Here is a 17338-nt window from a genome sequence, read left to right as displayed (position 1 = left end):
TCTATTATTGCTGTTGTCTGATTTAAAACAAAACACTCGTCAGCACAGAATTGTATTGAACCACTCCTTTCAGTGCTTTTTCGGAACCAGTTTTAGCAAACATCATACTTGTTGTTCGTTCTTTTTACAAGTCATGAATTTAAGGCTAATTGTGGACTTGTGGGAGGCGAGGGTTGAACATCTCATGGATGTTCTAAAAGATTAGAATACACAGACAGGGAAGAAGTGTCCCCATCACATCCTCTTCCTCTGCCATTTGAGCAATAAATCTGGAGGGTGGGCCCAGCTACCCACATTTACTGCTTAGGTGTTTATTCTATGACGCAAAACTCAAAGAGCTGGACAAAACACCCACCCACCCACCCCAAAAAAAAGGCTCTCTGGAAGCACAATTTGCCTCTATTTTTTAATGGATTCGATCTAATACCATTTTCACGAGGGGCTAGGGGTGTGTGGTGGAAATGGAAAGATACTGGTCAAAGGGTAAAATCTTTCAGTTATAAGATGACTAAGTTCTGGGGACCTAATGCACAACATGATGACTATAGTTAACAGTACTGTGTTGTATACCTGAAAGTTGCTGAGAGTAGAGCTTTAATATTCTCACCATGACAGCAACAAAAGGATAATTATGTGAAGTGAATAACGTGTTAATTAACCTTATTGTGGTAAATGTTTCACGATATATGCATGCATCAAATTATCCCATTGTACAACGTAATGTATACAATATTATATGTCAACTACATGTCAATAAAGCTAGGAAAAAAAACTGAAGAAAATTAAAAAAGAAAACAGGGATGGAAGCAGGTTTAATTTTTGTCATGCATACTTCTGGAACTGAAGAGAAACATCTAGTCCATGTTTTCCATGTGTGCTTCCTGATTTGAGTCCATCCAGGGGGGCTGTGCAGGATTCCTGGGAGGCTGGGCAGGTAAAGCTCAGCCTGCCTCAGCCACTTTCCCATCAGATAGAGAGGCCCCAACCAGGACTGTCATCCCTATCCTGGTTTTCCTTTGAATATATAGTGGGATTGGTGGGTGGGTAGGAGGCAGGGTTGGGGGAGGGGGTGGGCAATTAATAAATTTGAAACTAATATGATAGGGAAAAGATAGGATAAAATAGGCAGAGAGGGAAAGGTTAGGACCTGAGGTCCCTGGGTGGGGAAAAACACAGATTTTGACACAACACTAGGAGCATTTGACTACAGCAAACCCCTCAGGCATAAGGCTCCTCTTAAGAATGTAACAGACACCACCTACTCCCCCTCAGGTTCCCCTTAGGAATTTGACAATCAAAATACCTAACTAAAATAAGTAAACCATAACACTTATGTCATACGAGGGACAGTATGACCATAGTCTAACTCCTCACACAGTGGAATCCAGACAATCAGGAATGGACAACCCAGCACCAAGAGTTATCAAGCCAATAAGGGTAGGACCTAAGAAGGAACAAGGGGGAGGGGATGGAGGAGGGGTGGGCAACAGAACCTTATGAAACAAAGACCCTTGCCTATAGTCAGGGCATTCACTTTCAAATCCCCCCTCTCTGCAAAGAAAGATTTCATACTCCTCTTACTTTCTAATCTTATACTCTAATAAGCGTTTGCCTGCTGCTCATTTTCTTTGGTGTTCACCTCTTCATTCTTCGAAGCGGAGAGATGACAAACGCCGGGTATTGAGGTAAAGAATCCTACAACATTTCTTGGGGGCTCACCCGGGATACCCAACGTCTTCTAACCTTAAGTAAAGAGCAGCCACGACTCCCTCTTTTTTTTTTTCTTTCTATCCTAAATAAAACTCTCAAACCAAACAATGGTCACTGGTCAGCCAGTTAAGAGCAAATAGTGTGGCTGCCATTCCCAAGTCTCGGGTGACAGGCTCCTTTGGTCTCCTCCCAGCTGATCTCCCAAAGTAGTTGGGAACATCGGTGTGGTGGAGCCCCAGTTTCCTTCCAAGATGAACCCCCAGATGCACGGGACTCAGGGGAGGCTGAATAGCAACTGATGGGTCCTGACCAAGGCTACTCTTTGGTGGACGCCTAAAGGCTATCTGCAAAATCTGATCCCTGACTTCCCGTTTGGGTATCTGGTAGAATTCTCCTCTTTCTGTCTAGGTCAGCCTCTCCCTTTGGGAAATGAGTGGAAAAACCCAGGACTGATCCCTCGTATATCCTCCTAGGAGTGATCTGGGTGACTTCCAAGGGGTCCTACTCACAGGTTTCCCAACTGAAGTAGAAGGTGGCTCTCTCCTTGCTTCTATATCTGACACTCTGGCGTGGCTCACCTCCCAGGTCCCCCCCACCCCCTTTTTCTTTTAACCTTTCAATTTCAAATGTCTTTTGTGGAGTGGAGAGCAGGACTTACTTCAACAACTTCTGGATTCACCACCCTCCTCCTGCCCCTGATGCCCAGGTGGGGGGGCGGGGGGGGAGGGGCGGATTGGAGAGAAGACACATGGCAAGCTCCCACAAGATGCAGATGATAATTAGAACCAACTGTCTCTGGTTGGTCTCCCTTGGGACAGGGACTTTAAGGAATATTCCCAAGCAGCTGCCAAAACTCCTTTTCTTTTGGGGAACTTCCCTATCTTCTCTGGCCAGATGTGGTCTTCCCACTTCCACTTGTTGGTGGGGAAAAAAATATCTGCATCTGCTTGTCTGTCAGAGATGACAGGATTTAGGACTTTAGGACCCAGAGACCTTTTTCTCTGCCCTCTGGTCTTTTATTGTCCTCCAGGTTTCTAGGTCACACCTCACCTCTTGTGCCTTCCCCTCTCTCCTCCTGTTTTTCTGCACCACCTTGGGTGTGGACTGCATACCTGGCTCCTATACCTTCTGGGTGCCTCCAGCACCATGGGCTCCTCTTCCTCTCCTTTCTGTAAAGGAGCAAAGAGTACCCCCTTAGACTTACACTGCTTACTTCAGATTTCCTCACCGGTGCCCCAGATAAAAATGGACAATGGTGAACAAATTGATCGACTTTTAAATGGACACAGATGGAACATATTCAGTATTTAAACTAATTTAAGTTTGTTGGTTTAATTACGATAGACATATCTTTGGAGTTATCAGCATTAAATATAAAACTTTTTTCTACCTAGGTTTACTGAAGGTCAAATAAGCTTGTGTTATCTCTGTGGCAATTTGTCAGCAAAAGGGTGACTTAAAATGATGGTTACTTTTGTCTGTCTCAAAGTTTTCATGAGTAATTGTTAGGATAGCTTTCAGGGTCTTTGATAGCCTGAAACTTTAAAGTTTTTCTTGGATGATAAACTGGATTAAATTCATTGGACACTCAGGCCTTTTCCAAATCAGATGGAATGCTGAAGCATTACTTACTAAACATAGGTGTGTGCTTTTGACTTATTGCAGAGAAACTAAGGATAGTTGGGTCTGTTGGAAAACAGGCTTTGTGCTTAATTTATAAGTTTGCCATCTAAGGAATTCTGATGTGACAGACAAATCACAATTGGTTACTACTTACTTTTCACTGGAGCCTAAGGTTTCTAAGAGTTAAAATTCTGCTAAATGTAGTTAAAACTGATGTAAATAAGAAAAGTGACTCTGTGTATAGAAAAGTAGATGTTGTAAGAAGGATGTAAGAAAAGAAGTGGAATTACTTTTTTGTTGAAGGTATATATATATATATATATATATATCCTAAATGAGACTGGTTTTTTTTTTGTTTGTTTTTGTTTTTGTTTTTTTTTTGGAGAGAAATGGCTGGGGACAAAATCTGAATGCAAAGAAAAGTTATAGAAAATTTGTTAAGGGAAGTCTTTGAAAAGCAATTTTATGTGTGGTCAGGATGGACTAAGGTTAAAATGAATGTATTTTATTTTTTTAATTTTTTTAAATTTTTTTTTAATTTTTTTAATTTTTTTTTCAATATATGAAATTTATTTTAAAAGTACACTGGTATAAGATTAAAATTCTGCTTTTACTCTCTCTTAAAAAGACAAAGTTATCTTGGATTGGTGGTCTGCTTTTGATTAAAGAAAAGGGGGCGGGAAACAAAGATTTTTTTTTCCCCTCTTTTGTCTGCCTCAAAATATGGAAAGAACTATAATTTTAACCAAAAAGATAGGACAGCACGCCCTTTTGCATTGTTTTGCTCAAGCCTTCGTTGAAATTGCCCCCCCCCCCTTGGGGTGCCTGGGTGGCTCAGTTGGTTAAGCTTACAACTTCAGCTTAGGTCATGATCTCACAGTTTGTGAGTTCGAGCCCCACGTCGGACTCTGTGCTGACAGCTCAGAGCCTGGAGCCTGCTTTGGATTCTGTGTCTCCCTTTTTCTCCGTTCTTCCCTGCTCATGCTCTGTCTCTCTCTCTCTCCTTCAAAAATAAATAAGCATTAAAAACATTTTTTTTAAAGAAAGAAATTGCCCCTCTTTTGATCCAAAGGCTGGGGAGATGGTGGCAACGTCCTTGATGCCAGCCTCCAAATGCTCCACATTTGTGTTGTTTCTGCAGGGAAGAGGAATGGATGCCTGTACCATATGAGGGATGGATGACTATGACATATGAAGGGCTTTTACCAGGATACACGGGAACAATTTTGCTACATTTAGCCTAATGTATGCCGATTTGTAACAACCTAGAGACTTTAAAATGGACACCCACATGGCTGGAACATATTTATATGGGCATTGCTGGAAAAGGCAGAGGAATAGACTGTGACTTTGGCCCTTTCAGCCCCCCTCAAGGGCCGATGATCAATATGTAAATTACTGTCCAGCCAAAGTAAAGCTAGTGCATCCCTCCACAACCAAGGGAGTCTGGCTTGGTCACAGTGCATACCCCCAAAGTCCCTCCGGTGGGAAACGGAGGGGTGGGAGAAATCAGGGAAGACAAGGTCAGCTCTCGGAGGTAGGGTCAAGCCTGGGTAAGAGCAGCTACTCCCAGCGATGAAAGGGAGCTTTGCAAAGTGAAAGTTGAAGTGGGGTTCCTGAGCAAACAGCTAGGAAGGAGTTCTTCAGATGTCTTTGGTGCAAAAAGGTGATTTTATTAAAGCACGCAGACAGGACCCGTGGGCAGAAAGAGCTGCACTGGGGTTGTGAGGAGCAACTGATTATATACTTTTAGGTTGGAGGGAAGTTAGAGATATAGTTAGTTTTTAAGGAATTTCTGTATGCTGAAAGCAAGGTCTCACAGGACCCTGAAGAGTTAGCTATTGTCAAGATAAGGTTGCTTTTAGTTTTTAAGGAAGTGTAAACATTAAGACATCAAGGCAGCCATAAAGGTCTTGGGGAGTGTTACACAATGCAGGTGTCTGACATCTATCAATGGGCTGCGGGCTGTAAGAGAATTTAATTTAAACTACCTTTTTCTTGCCTTTGTTTCCCTCATCATTTTCCCCCCTGAACAACTTTGACCCTTAAATCTTTAAGGTTGCTGAAGGCAGAAGGTCTCATCCTCTGTAGTTTCTTCCTGCTAAATAGGGTCATAGAGATGTCCCTACCTATGGGTCAGGGATGCTCAGTTTGAGAATTTAATAGGAGTTAGGAAAGGCTAAGGCCGCTGTATCTAAAGTTGATAACATATGGGAGATTTCTTGAGTAGAAAGGATCATCTGTTGGCTCGAGGTTATCGCAGTGAAGGAGTCTTGGCACCAGGTGGAGAGACATGGAAGAAAACAGCCAAACATGTTAAAATAAGAAAAAGAAAAAAGAAGCCCAAGCAAGTCCTTTGATAGTTGACAAAAATCTTCCTTTAGTCCAGGAATTTAACCAATTATTGAAGGAAAGGGAGGGATCATTTAAAGCACCAATCTGAGTATTTGTCAGGTAGAAACTCAGAAATATTTTTGTGGTAATCTGGAATGTATATACAGCATTTTGTTTTTACAAGAGCACAAGTTCCACTTGGTGCAGCAGTTATAACAACTAATGCCATTTTGTTTTGTAGAACTGTTTAGTGCATTTGAGTTATTTTAGTGTTTAATAATATAATGTTATTTTGAGAGTCATTTAAGGCCTTGATTGTGTATTAGGTGGTGTTAACCATCATATAGACTCTATTTTGTTTAGTAAGCAGTCAGGTAATTAAAAAGAGGCACTTTTATAGAAACAAGAAAAATACACGTTGATGATTAGAGCAAATTACAAACCCAGTGTCTGCCAGTGCTGGAAGTGAGAAGACTTTTGGATGTCAAGCTTGAAGCATCCTCAGATAGACTGGGAACAGGCAGTAAGAATCAGATGGGTTTTTCTGGTTTGTAATTCAAATATCTGTGGTGATCCTTTTGAATGGCCCATAGAGCAACAGGCACAAAGATTGTCTATACATGAGTTGTGACAATTTCTCTGAGGTTTACCTCAAGTTGTCTAGTGTAGGCAAACAACAAACATTTAAAGACAATTAGAACTACAACTTAACATCCATAAGGGTGCGTTATTGAAGCATATTTTTTCCCTAATAACCCTCACAGCCAAGTGAAAACCAATTCATTTGTAGAACAATGTAGGAGATGCAGGTGAGAAGCATCAAAGGAAAAGACTTCAAAAGGGAAGGGCTGGAGAAGGTGCAAGGCCTTAGGACATGTTTACACAGCTGAACTCGGCTGCCGCTCATAAGGAACACCTAGAGCCATTAACATTGTCCAGGGCCGGATCCTCCTTCACACCTGACCCTTCCTAGTGTTATAGATACCAATTAACTCGAAATTCAACCTTGGAAAGCCAAACCATTAGATTGATTAACACATTTGCTTGGCTGACTTTATGAACGTAGTCTTTAGCAATTATCCTAATAAAAAGAAGCTTCATTCTGGAGTCAGTCGGGGCCTCATTCGGACTCCAGTATGAGGACCTTCACTTAACTGCACTTTGTTTGTGGACTCATCTTTTGCGACTCTGGCCATACTCCCTGCAACAGAACAAGTCCAGTTTTAACAAACTCGGCCTAATTATTTACATAAGCTCAGCAAGAACAGTGATTGGTGATAATAAAGTTTTTAAATTTTGCATTGCTGGAACTTTTGATAAGGAATCTCTAGACTGAACTTTTAGTAGCCTCCCCAGGTCAGAAGACAAGCAAAGTACTTGCCATCCGACATGCCTGCAATACCTGTAGATTTGGGTGAATTCCTTTCCAGGAGGCCCCAAAGATATCCTGAGGTTCCTGCACCTGCCACGAAGTAACATTCTTTACTCACCTGTAAGGAAGGTATCAGGCCAACATTTCCAAGGGGGCTTTATTGGCCTCATGCTTTATAAAGTCAACCTTAGTTCCTTAAAACTGGTCATATCTGAGTCTATGCATGTTGCTCTCAAATATGATGTTGCAGTCAAAGCCTTGGTAAAATAACCAGTATTTCCAATGGTGTCCTATTACAAAGAGAACAGATTCTTATGGAACTTATGCAAATAATTATGATTGCCATGGAAGAATGAATACTTACTGAGAGTTTTTGAATTTCAGAGGGTTCAGGTAGAGAGAAAAGGTAATCATTTCAGTTGGTTCACAAAGGAATATTTTATCACATTTCTGTAAGTCATAGGCATCTTAAGAGAAAGTTTCCTTAATTTGGAAGAGCAAACATTAGAAAACCAGCAATGTTTCAAACAAGAGTCACAAAATTATACTCATCTTTTCCAGTTTATTTAGTCCCACGTTACTGATTCCTGTTCAGTTGGAATGCAGCCCTTTTGTTAGTTTTAGAATTTTTTTTACCCATTTCAGTTTTATGATTTTAAAGACATCAAAAACCTGTATTTGTTTAAAAAATCATTTTTATGGATCTTCTTGAAGATGAAACTTATTTTGTAAATGAGAAAAGACTATAATGCAATTGACAAGGAAATTCAGTTATTTCTGTGACACAGAACACTTCAATAATCAGAATATCAAGTGATGACCTTATATCAAAACATCACATATACATAGTATTTACCCAAGCAATACAACCTAAGGTTCACCATTATTTGTTTGACAGGGATTTCCAAGTAAGGTACCAAATAAAAAGTCCCAATTGGTCAAAAAAGATGTCATTTACAATTTAAATCCTGGGAAGTTTGTTAAAACCTTAGAAAGTTAAAAATCACATGCCTAGATAGGATTACTGATCATTATAAAACTCAAAACTTATTTATTTAACGAAGGTAGCAAAAGAGATTCTAAGGGCAAATATGTAGGGTTATATAGTTGTTAGCAAAACCTAGCTCCTTTAACATTGAGAAGTGTTAACCAAGTGATCAAAGACCTGATAAAGACAAAACACAAATCTTTGGTTTTCTGGGCAGACATAAGAAAAAACAAAGCAAACAAGAACAAACAAACAAAAGAAAACACTGTTTACATTTTCTTATCAAGAGCAAACCAACAATCCTAGAAAATTTTGTCTTTTAACAGAGAGAAAAGAAGAATGTTAATTCCATACCCAGGAAATGAATGAAGGAGAGCCCTCCTACCCCATATAGCTAGAGTAACCTGAGTCTATTAGGAAGGAGGAAAGTGAGAGAGAGTGTCAGAGTCCCCTTCATTAGGGAGGGACTTTGTTTCCTCCAGTTACCTGGGTTTATTTGGAGGAGGCTGTTTAGACAATCATCCAATATATCAGGAGGGAGTCTATTAACCTGGCTGGTGGTTAGACACATTCTGCAAGAGGCCCTCAGGTCTGGATCCTGGTTTAGAGCCATGAACTCCTGGACATAGGGTACCACAGTCCATTTTCCCTGTTTCTTGTAGAAGAGATCTGATAGAATGTATTAAAATTTAATGTCCCATTAATGGGCCATTTTTCCTCATCTCCTAAGGTGTATTGAGGCCAGGCAATATTACAAAAGAAGATCAGGTTGTTGTTGTGTTTTTTTTTTCTTAGTTCTTGCAATATGAATTGATTCTAGTGGGTAAAAAGGCATCCCAAGGGAGAGTCAATGGGGACTGAATAAGATCCCATAGTGCCAGAAAAGTAGAGAAGGTACATTACCAAAAACTCCCCTCCGCCCTCAACCCCTGGGTGGCATCCCACTCAGATATGTCAGAGGTTCCTGGTGTCAAAGCAACCAGAGGCGTCCCTCAAACAAAAATCACTATGATCACTGACCAGCTGCTAAGGGTCCCTGGAGAAGGGAAGTGTCCCTTCACTTCCCTATTGCATCCTAGGCCACAAATGGGTGCCTGGACTATGGACCAAAACACTGTGCCATGCCGTGCCTTGAAAGCCGTGCTGTAAAAGGCCATGCCTTAGTTTACCTTGTCTCGAAGAGCATGCTGTGGAGGTGATGGTAGTTCCCTTGAAGGCTGTGCCATTTTTAACCCATTAAAACATTAGAAAAGTTGTACAAGGAGGAATTACCCAACTCTGTAATTTAAGTAATTAGTAGAGGATATTGACAGAAAACAATAAAGATGGAAATCCAACATGATTTAAGTGACATTACAACACATATAGTCCTTACAGCCAAATTCCTTAGGATAAGGTCCCCGGTTAGAGTTTAATTCAGTCAGATACTGGTTTCGGCCTGCTCTCAGTGGAGGTCTCTCAGCCAGAAGTGGCTAGACCAGGAATGTGGGAGGGGATCACATTAGACCAATAAGGAGGAAAAATCACAGTGGAGTCTTTAAGATCCACAGCTGTGCTAGTCACTTAGGTGGCTGTCCCTTGCTCAAGACAGACAAATTTGTATAAGGACAGGAATAAAGAGAGGGCATCAAGTTTCTGGGTCTTATTATCATTCTAGCCAGGGTACTAGATTCCAGCCAAAAGGCAGGCTTTCTCCTCCCTGTAGAATAGCCCTGGGCTAGAGGATTACAGCCTGAGCAATCAGCATGAAAGTATTCCAATAAGACCATACTCCTTGGAAAGCCCCTGAAATGAGAATAAAGGAAGAAAAGAGAAGGTACTTACCAAGTTTGCACCAAGGCTCAGAGTCCAGAGAAGACTCAATGCCCCGCATTCAGGTGACAGATGATGAAATTTGAAATGGGGTTCATGAGCAAATGGCTAAGAAAGAATTCTTCAGACGTCTTTAGTGCAAAAAGGTGATTTTATTAAAGCACGCAGACAGGACCCGTGGGCAGAAAGAGCTGCACTGGGGTTGTGAGGAGCAACTGATTATATACTTTTAGGTTGGGGGGTAGAGATAATAGTCAGTTTTTAAGGAATTTCTGTATGCTGAAATCAGGGTCTCACAGGACCCTGAAGAGTTAGCTATTGTCAAAATAAGGTTGCTTTTAGTTTTTAAGGAAGTGTAAACATTAAGGCATCAAGGCAGCCACAAATGTCTTGGGGAGTGTCACACACTGCAGGTGTCTGACATCTATCAGTGGGCTGCAGACTATAAGGGAATTTAATTTAAACTACATTTTTCCTGCCTTTGTTTCCCTCATCACCAGCACCCCTCCAGACTGACAGGGCTCTTTGCTTCCAGGCCCATAGCCAGCCAAAGCTCAGGACCAGGAGATGAGGCTTCTCCTGTCCAGCTATAGGAAACTGAGATAAGGGATGCTTCTTCCTCCTTTCCTATAGATAGGCAATTCCCCAACCAAGGCCAATACTCCTTTGGGATGCATTTTGAAAAACTGAGATGATTTTGATCCACAAACCCTGAAGGAAAAGCAACTCATTTTCTTTTGCACTGAGGCTTGGCCCCAATACAAACTGGATGGGGAAAACCTGGTTGCCAGAGGCAAATAGCAATTATAATACAAGCCTACAATTAAACTTATTTTGCAAACATCAGGGAAAATGGGGAGAAGTCCCCTATGTTCAGCGTTTTTGGGCCTTAGGAAGAAAAGTGAGATACATGTAAGCAATGTAAAGTCGATCCTGACTTACTGGCAACCCTTTCCAAAGTCCAGCAATCAGGAGGAGAAATAATTAAGGGCTCCCTGCGCATACCCAAAGCAGACCCAGAGGGGGAGGAAGGGAACTCTTCCACCTCCACCTCCACCTCCTCCTTCTTGGGCCCTGGATCTATATATCCAGAATTAAAAACGTGCACTTCTGCTCCCTGCTGCCCACCTTACCCAGGCCCTCCCGTAATGTTAACAGTCATGTTTCCCCTACCAGAAGCTAGAGTACAGGGAGGAGGGACACAGAGAGGCATCACTATGATAAGATTACAAGTATCTTTTTCATTATAAGATTTAAGACAGATAAAAGGAGATCTAGGTAAATTTCCTGATGTTCTGGATAAGTATATAGAGGTTTTTCAGAATATTACGTATGTTTTTGAATTGACCTAAAAAGATACAATGCTTTTGTTAAATCAGACTCTTAATGAGACAGAGAAGCATGGGGTTCTGGCAGCAGCTAAAAGATATGGGAATGAGAAACTCCTTAATTATCATGGGACTGGAGGTCCTGTAGGGAAATTCTAATTCCCTACTGGAGCTCAGGCAGTTCTATCCCAAGATGCTAATTGGGATTATAATAATCCCATTGGGGAATGGTATCACCACTACTTCCAAGATTGTGCTTTGACAAAATTAAGGAGGTCCAAAGTTAAGCCTTTAAATTATGCTAAATTAGCCACTAATTTACAGATATAGGATGAGAGCCTGGTGGCCTTCCTGGAAAGGTTAAGGGAAGTTCTCATTAAATACAAGGCTATCTCCCCTGGTACCCACTGAGGCTGAGATGATTCTAAAGGACAAATTTGTTATTCAATCAGCCCCGGATATTCAGAGAAACCTGAAAAAATTGGCAGTTGGTACAGAAGGGACCCTGGAAGAGCTCTTAGGAGCTGCCAATTAGGTATATTACAACTGAGATCAAGAGGAGAATAAAGAACAGGAAAGGAAGCTTGAGAAAAAAAATCTGAGACCATAGTTGTGGCCTAATGTACTATGTCAGACCAGAGTTCCTGAGGTCCTGGCACCAAGTGCCATTTATGTGGCCATTTAGGACATTGGAAACGAGAATGTCCTCAGAGGGGACAACCAAAGTCGAAACCCTGTAAGTGCCCCTTGTGTGGAGACCATCACTGGAAATATGAATGTCCTCTGGGACTACTATCTGTGAGGGCTCAGAGAGCCAATGTCCCTGAAAGGGACTGATGGGGCCTGGGTTCTTCACGGTGGCTCCCCTGAACCAACTGTCTATGGGAAACCCAGAGCATTGGGTAACTCTGGAAATAGAGAAGGAAAACCAGTTGATTTCCTTCTTGACACTGGAGCCACCTATTCTGTCTTCCTTTCCACTCCTGGCCAACTATCCAAATGTAGCATAATGATTAGAGGTGTCTCTGCAAAACCTAAAACTAAATTTTTCTCTCAGCCACTGTGATGCATACGAGGAGACTTGATTTTTTTTCACATTATTTTTTGATAATGCCAGAAAGCCCCACTCCCTTGCTAGGAAGAGACATTATGACTGAATTAGGGGCTATAGTGCTACTAGCTCCTGGACAGATAAGCAATTTCCTAAACTTATTGTAATCTAAATATCCCTAATATCTAATATCCCTGTCCCAAGGGAGACCAACCAGAGACAGTTGGTTCTAATTATCATCTGCATCTTGTGGGAGCTTGCCATGTGTCTTCTCTCCAATCCGCCCCTCCCCCCCGCCCCCCCACCTGGGCATCAGGGGCAGGAGGAGGGTGGTGAATCCAGAAGTTGTTGAAGTAAGTCCTGCTCTCCACTCCACAAAAGACATTTGAAATTGAAAGGTTAAAAGAAAAAGGGGGTGGGGGGGACCTGGGAGGTGAGCCACGCCAGAGTGTCAGATATAGAAGCAAGGAGAGAGCCACCTTCTACTTCAGTTGGGAAACCTGTGAGTAGGACCCCTTGGAAGTCACCCAGATCACTCCTAGGAGGATACACGAGGGATCAGTCCTGGGTTTTTCCACTCATTTCCCAAAGGGAGAGGCTGACCTAGACAGAAAGAGGAGAATTCTACCAGATACCCAAACGGGAAGTCAGGGATCAGATTTTGCAGATAGCCTTTAGGCGTCCACCAAAGAGTAGCCTTGGTCAGGACCCATCAGTTGCTATTCAGCCTCCCCTGAGTCCCGTGCATCTGGGGGTTCATCTTGGAAGGAAACTGGGGCTCCACCACACCGATGTTCCCAACTACTTTGGGAGATCAGCTGGGAGGAGACCAAAGGAGCCTGTCACCCGAGACTTGGGAATGGCAGCCACACTATTTGCTCTTAACTGGCTGACCAGTGACCATTGTTTGGTTTGAGAGTTTTATTTAGGATAGAAAGAAAAAAAAAAAAGAGGGAGTCGTGGCTGCTCTTTACTTAAGGTTAGAAGACGTTGGGTATCCCGGGTGAGCCCCCAAGAAATGTTGTAGGATTCTTTACCTCAATACCCGGCGTTTGTCATCTCTCCGCTTCGAAGAATGAAGAGGTGAACACCAAAGAAAATGAGCAGCAGGCAAACGCTTATTAGAGTATAAGATTAGAAAGTAAGAGGAGTATGAAATCTTTCTTTGCAGAGAGGGGGGATTTGAAAGTGAATGCCCTGACTATAGGCAAGGGTCTTTGTTTCATAAGGTTCTGTTGCCCACCCCTCCTCCATCCCCTCCCCCTTGTTCCTTCTTAGGTCCTACCCTTATTGGCTTGATAACTCTTGGTGCTGGGTTGTCCATTCCTGATTGTCTGGATTCCACTGTGTGAGGAGTTAGACTATGGTCATACTGTCCCTCGTATGACATAAGTGTTATGGTTTACTTATTTTAGTTAGGTATTTTGATTGTCAAATTCCTAAGGGGAACCTGAGGGGGAGTAGGTGGTGTCTGTTACATTCTTAAGAGGAGCCTTATGCCTGAGGGGTTTGCTGTAGTCAAATGCTCCTAGTGTTGTGTCAAAATCTGTGTTTTTCCCCACCCAGGGACCTCAGGTCCTAACCTTTCCCTCTCTGCCTATTTTATCCTATCTTTTCCCTATCATATTAGTTTCAAATTTATTAATTGCCCACCCCCTCCCCCAACCCTGCCTCCTACCCACCCACCAATCCCACTATATATTCAAAGGAAAACCAGGATAGGGATGACAGTCCTGGTTGGGGCCTCTCTATCTGATGGGAAAGTGGCTGAGGCAGGCTGAGCTTTACCTGCCCAGCCTCCCAGGAATCCTGCACAGCCCCCCTGGATGGACTCAAATCAGGAAGCACACATGGAAAACATGGACTAGATGTTTCTCTTCAGTTCCAGAAGTATGCATGACAAAAATTAAACCTGCTTCCATCCCTGTTTTCTTTTTTAATTTTCTTCAGTTTTTTTTCCTAGCTTTATTGACATGTAGTTGACATATAATATTGTATACATTACGTTGTACAATGGGATAATTTGATGCATGCATATATCGTGAAACATTTACCACAATAAGGTTAATTAACACGTTATTCACTTCACATAATTATCCTTTTGTTGCTGTCATGGTGAGAATATTAAAGCTCTACTCTCAGCAACTTTCAGGTATACAACACAGTACTGTTAACTATAGTCATCATGTTGTGCATTAGGTCCCCAGAACTTAGTCATCTTATAACTGAAAGATTTTACCCTTTGACCAGTATCTTTCCATTTCCACCACACACCCCTAGCCCCTCGTGAAAATGGTATTAGATCGAATCCATTAAAAAATAGAGGCAAATTGTGCTTCCAGAGAGCCTTTTTTTTGGGGTGGGTGGGTGGGTGTTTTGTCCAGCTCTTTGAGTTTTGCGTCATAGAATAAACACCTAAGCAGTAAATGTGGGTAGCTGGGCCCACCCTCCAGATTTATTGCTCAAATGGCAGAGGAAGAGGATGTGATGGGGACACTTCTTCCCTGTCTGTGTATTCTAATCTTTTAGAACATCCATGAGATGTTCAACCCTCGCCTCCCACAAGTCCACAATTAGCCTTAAATTCATGACTTGTAAAAAGAACGAACAACAAGTATGATGTTTGCTAAAACTGGTTCCGAAAAAGCACTGAAAGGAGTGGTTCAATACAATTCTGTGCTGACGAGTGTTTTGTTTTAAATCAGACAACAGCAATAATAGATAAAAGCAACATGAAATGATTTATTGAAAAAATGACCATTCAGGCAATATCACACAGCGAGGTAAGATAATATTCAATATCAGATCATCTTTGTTTTTCTATTAAAAATAAAAGTAATTTTTGTTAGTCCATCAACTAATTCCCCTGGTGACACAGAATAATAGCTGTGGTCCTGGTCAGATCTTTTAAAAGAATAAATTCAGAGGTGTGTGCATGAGTATGACATGGTGTGTGTGTGTGTGTGTGTGTGTGTGTGTGTGCAGAAATTACCAACACAGATGGTAAGAGGGAATTCAGAAATATATAGATCTTGTAGTTTATCCTCAAACCTTGGGGAAGAGGCATGTATTTTTCTCAGGGCACAAATCTAACAGTCAAGGTGGATGTTTGGGCTGTGTTGCTTTAAAGGGCATCATCTCCTCAAGGGGGCATCCCCTGCCGCCCAGGCCAGGGAGTCCCCAGGGAAGGAGCCAGGCTGTTGTTACTTGGCCTGGGTGGCAGAGGGGACATCAGCGACCAAGGTGTCCTCCTCCTCAGCGGCGCTGTTCTTCTTGGCCACAGCAACCGAAGCGGGTGTTTCCGCAGGGCCCTTCCCGGTCTTGCCTTCTCCTCCCACGTTGACCTGGCCCTGGGCACCGGGCACCTGCTGCGGGCGGTGGCGTGGGTTGTTGGGGCGGCGGGATCCGTAGCGTGGTGGGTGCTTCTGCTTCGGGCCTCTGGCGTCGCGCCCGCTTTCCTTGTCTTCCGCCTCCAGCTCCTCAGAAATGCCTGCTGAGGGTCTTGGACCAGGAGTGATGCCTCGAGCCCTAGGGCGACTCAGCAGGTAGCTGGGGCCGGGCCCCCGCCGAGGGGCGCACTCGGGCCTTGAGGCTGGGGTGGACGCGGGCAGGTGGGCAGGCCGCGGGCCGCTGGTGGGAGCGAGGATCGAAGGGCCGCGAGACAGGGCTGAGGCCCTGCGGGAGGGCGGAAAGCGCTGCAGCCTTTGGTCTTGGGGTCCACCGGGCAGGCGGCGCCTCTGGCCCTGGGCCTTCGTGAAGCCTTCGCCACTGGCCTCACCTTCGTCGACGTCGTCCTCAGTGCCCCTGGGACCGTGCAAGGGTGGCCCGCGGCGGCGGATGTAGAAGCCCCTGCGGAAGCGGGGGCGGTTGGCAGCGTAGCGACTGCCTTGCACTGGGGTACCCGCTGGCCCGGTCACGTTAGCGGCCTGGGTGCCCCGCTCGCCCTGCACCACATCAAACTCAACCGTCTCGCCGTCGCCCACGCTGCGTTGGTACTTGTGAGGGTTGTTCCGGGTGATGGCCGTCTGGTGAACGAACACATCTTCCTGGGTATCATGCCTGCTGATGAAACCGTACCCGTTCTTCACGTTAAACCACTTGACGGAGCCTCGCACCCTCTTGGCGATGACCTTTTTGGGCACCTTTCCCTTGGCGCCTGCTGCCGCGGTGGTCTTGGGGATCACGTCTCCGCCGAGGTTGCCAGCCACTGGGGCCCGGGGAAGATCTCCACCTCCCAAGGAAACTAGGAGTTTCTGCGCGGCTTGAGGGGGTACTGAGGCGGTCACCTCTGTGCGGGTGACCTCTCCCACCTCACTCATGAGGCCGTCCTTGCTCTCCTTTCTCTGAGAACTTGAGGGAAATCTGGTCCTCGGCGATTGGGGGTGGGGTGGGGGTGGGGAGGGGCTAGGTCTGGAGGCAGGAGCCTCACTTTGGAAGGGTCGGTCGGGGCCAAGGACTCTCTGGCTTCACTCTGAGACTCTTGGAAAGGCCTACATCGTCTCCTGGGGCAACAGGACGCGGACCAAACAGTGGCTGCCGCGGGTGGTGACGTCTCAATGGGGGTCACCCACTAGGAGAAGGCAGTTGGGCTGGGGGGCGGGGCAGATGTGCTCTGCCTTGTGCTCCAGGTGCCTCTTGGTCCCTCATGGAGAGGGGGCTCATTTGAAGCTCTAGGCAGTGGTCTTCTTGAAGACCCTCTTGCTTGCTTGAGTGGATGTGAAGAGACGACCCACTTTCCATCTCTCTCCCTTGGTTGGAGATATTCCCAACCTTCTTAAGGGCACTCTCCAAATACTCCCACAAAACCCTGGTCCTCTTCCAACTCCTTGTGTGTTCTATATGTGGGTGAGGCATTTTGTGTAAAGGTGGGACAAAATGGCAACCACATGAAATTAAGACCCAATCAAAGAAGCCCACTGTGGGTTGTTTCTTTTCTCTTCTTTTCTTTTCTTTTCTTTTCTTTTTTCTTTTCTTTTCTTTTCTTTTCTCTTTTCTTTTCCTTTCCTTTCCTTTCCTTTCCTTTCCTTTCCTTTCTTTTCTTTTCTTTTCCTTTCTTTTCTCTTTTCTTTTCTTTTCTTTTCTTTTCTTTTCTTTTCTTTTCTTTTCTTTTCTTTTCTTTT

The 17338-nt window shown here is 43.9% G+C and overlaps 1 protein-coding gene across 1 annotated transcript; it reads right to left on the bottom strand.

Moving 5' to 3' along the window:
• Positions 1 to 14940: 14940 nt before the first annotated feature.
• Positions 14941 to 16716, bottom strand: LOC122235363 (Y-box-binding protein 3-like). Its single transcript, XM_042974447.1, has one exon. It carries the CDS (start codon positions 16535 to 16537, stop codon positions 15422 to 15424), a length of 1116 nt encoding a protein of 371 aa, XP_042830381.1. The 5' UTR covers positions 16538 to 16716; the 3' UTR covers positions 14941 to 15421.
• Between the last annotated feature and the right edge of the window lie 622 nt (positions 16717 to 17338).

Source organism: Panthera tigris, chromosome X (genome assembly GCF_018350195.1).
Source record: "Panthera tigris isolate Pti1 chromosome X, P.tigris_Pti1_mat1.1, whole genome shotgun sequence".
Lineage (NCBI taxonomy): Eukaryota > Metazoa > Chordata > Mammalia > Carnivora > Felidae > Panthera > Panthera tigris.
The sequence above is the reverse complement of the archived record's forward strand: the minus strand, read 5'-3'. Positions and strand labels throughout refer to the sequence as shown.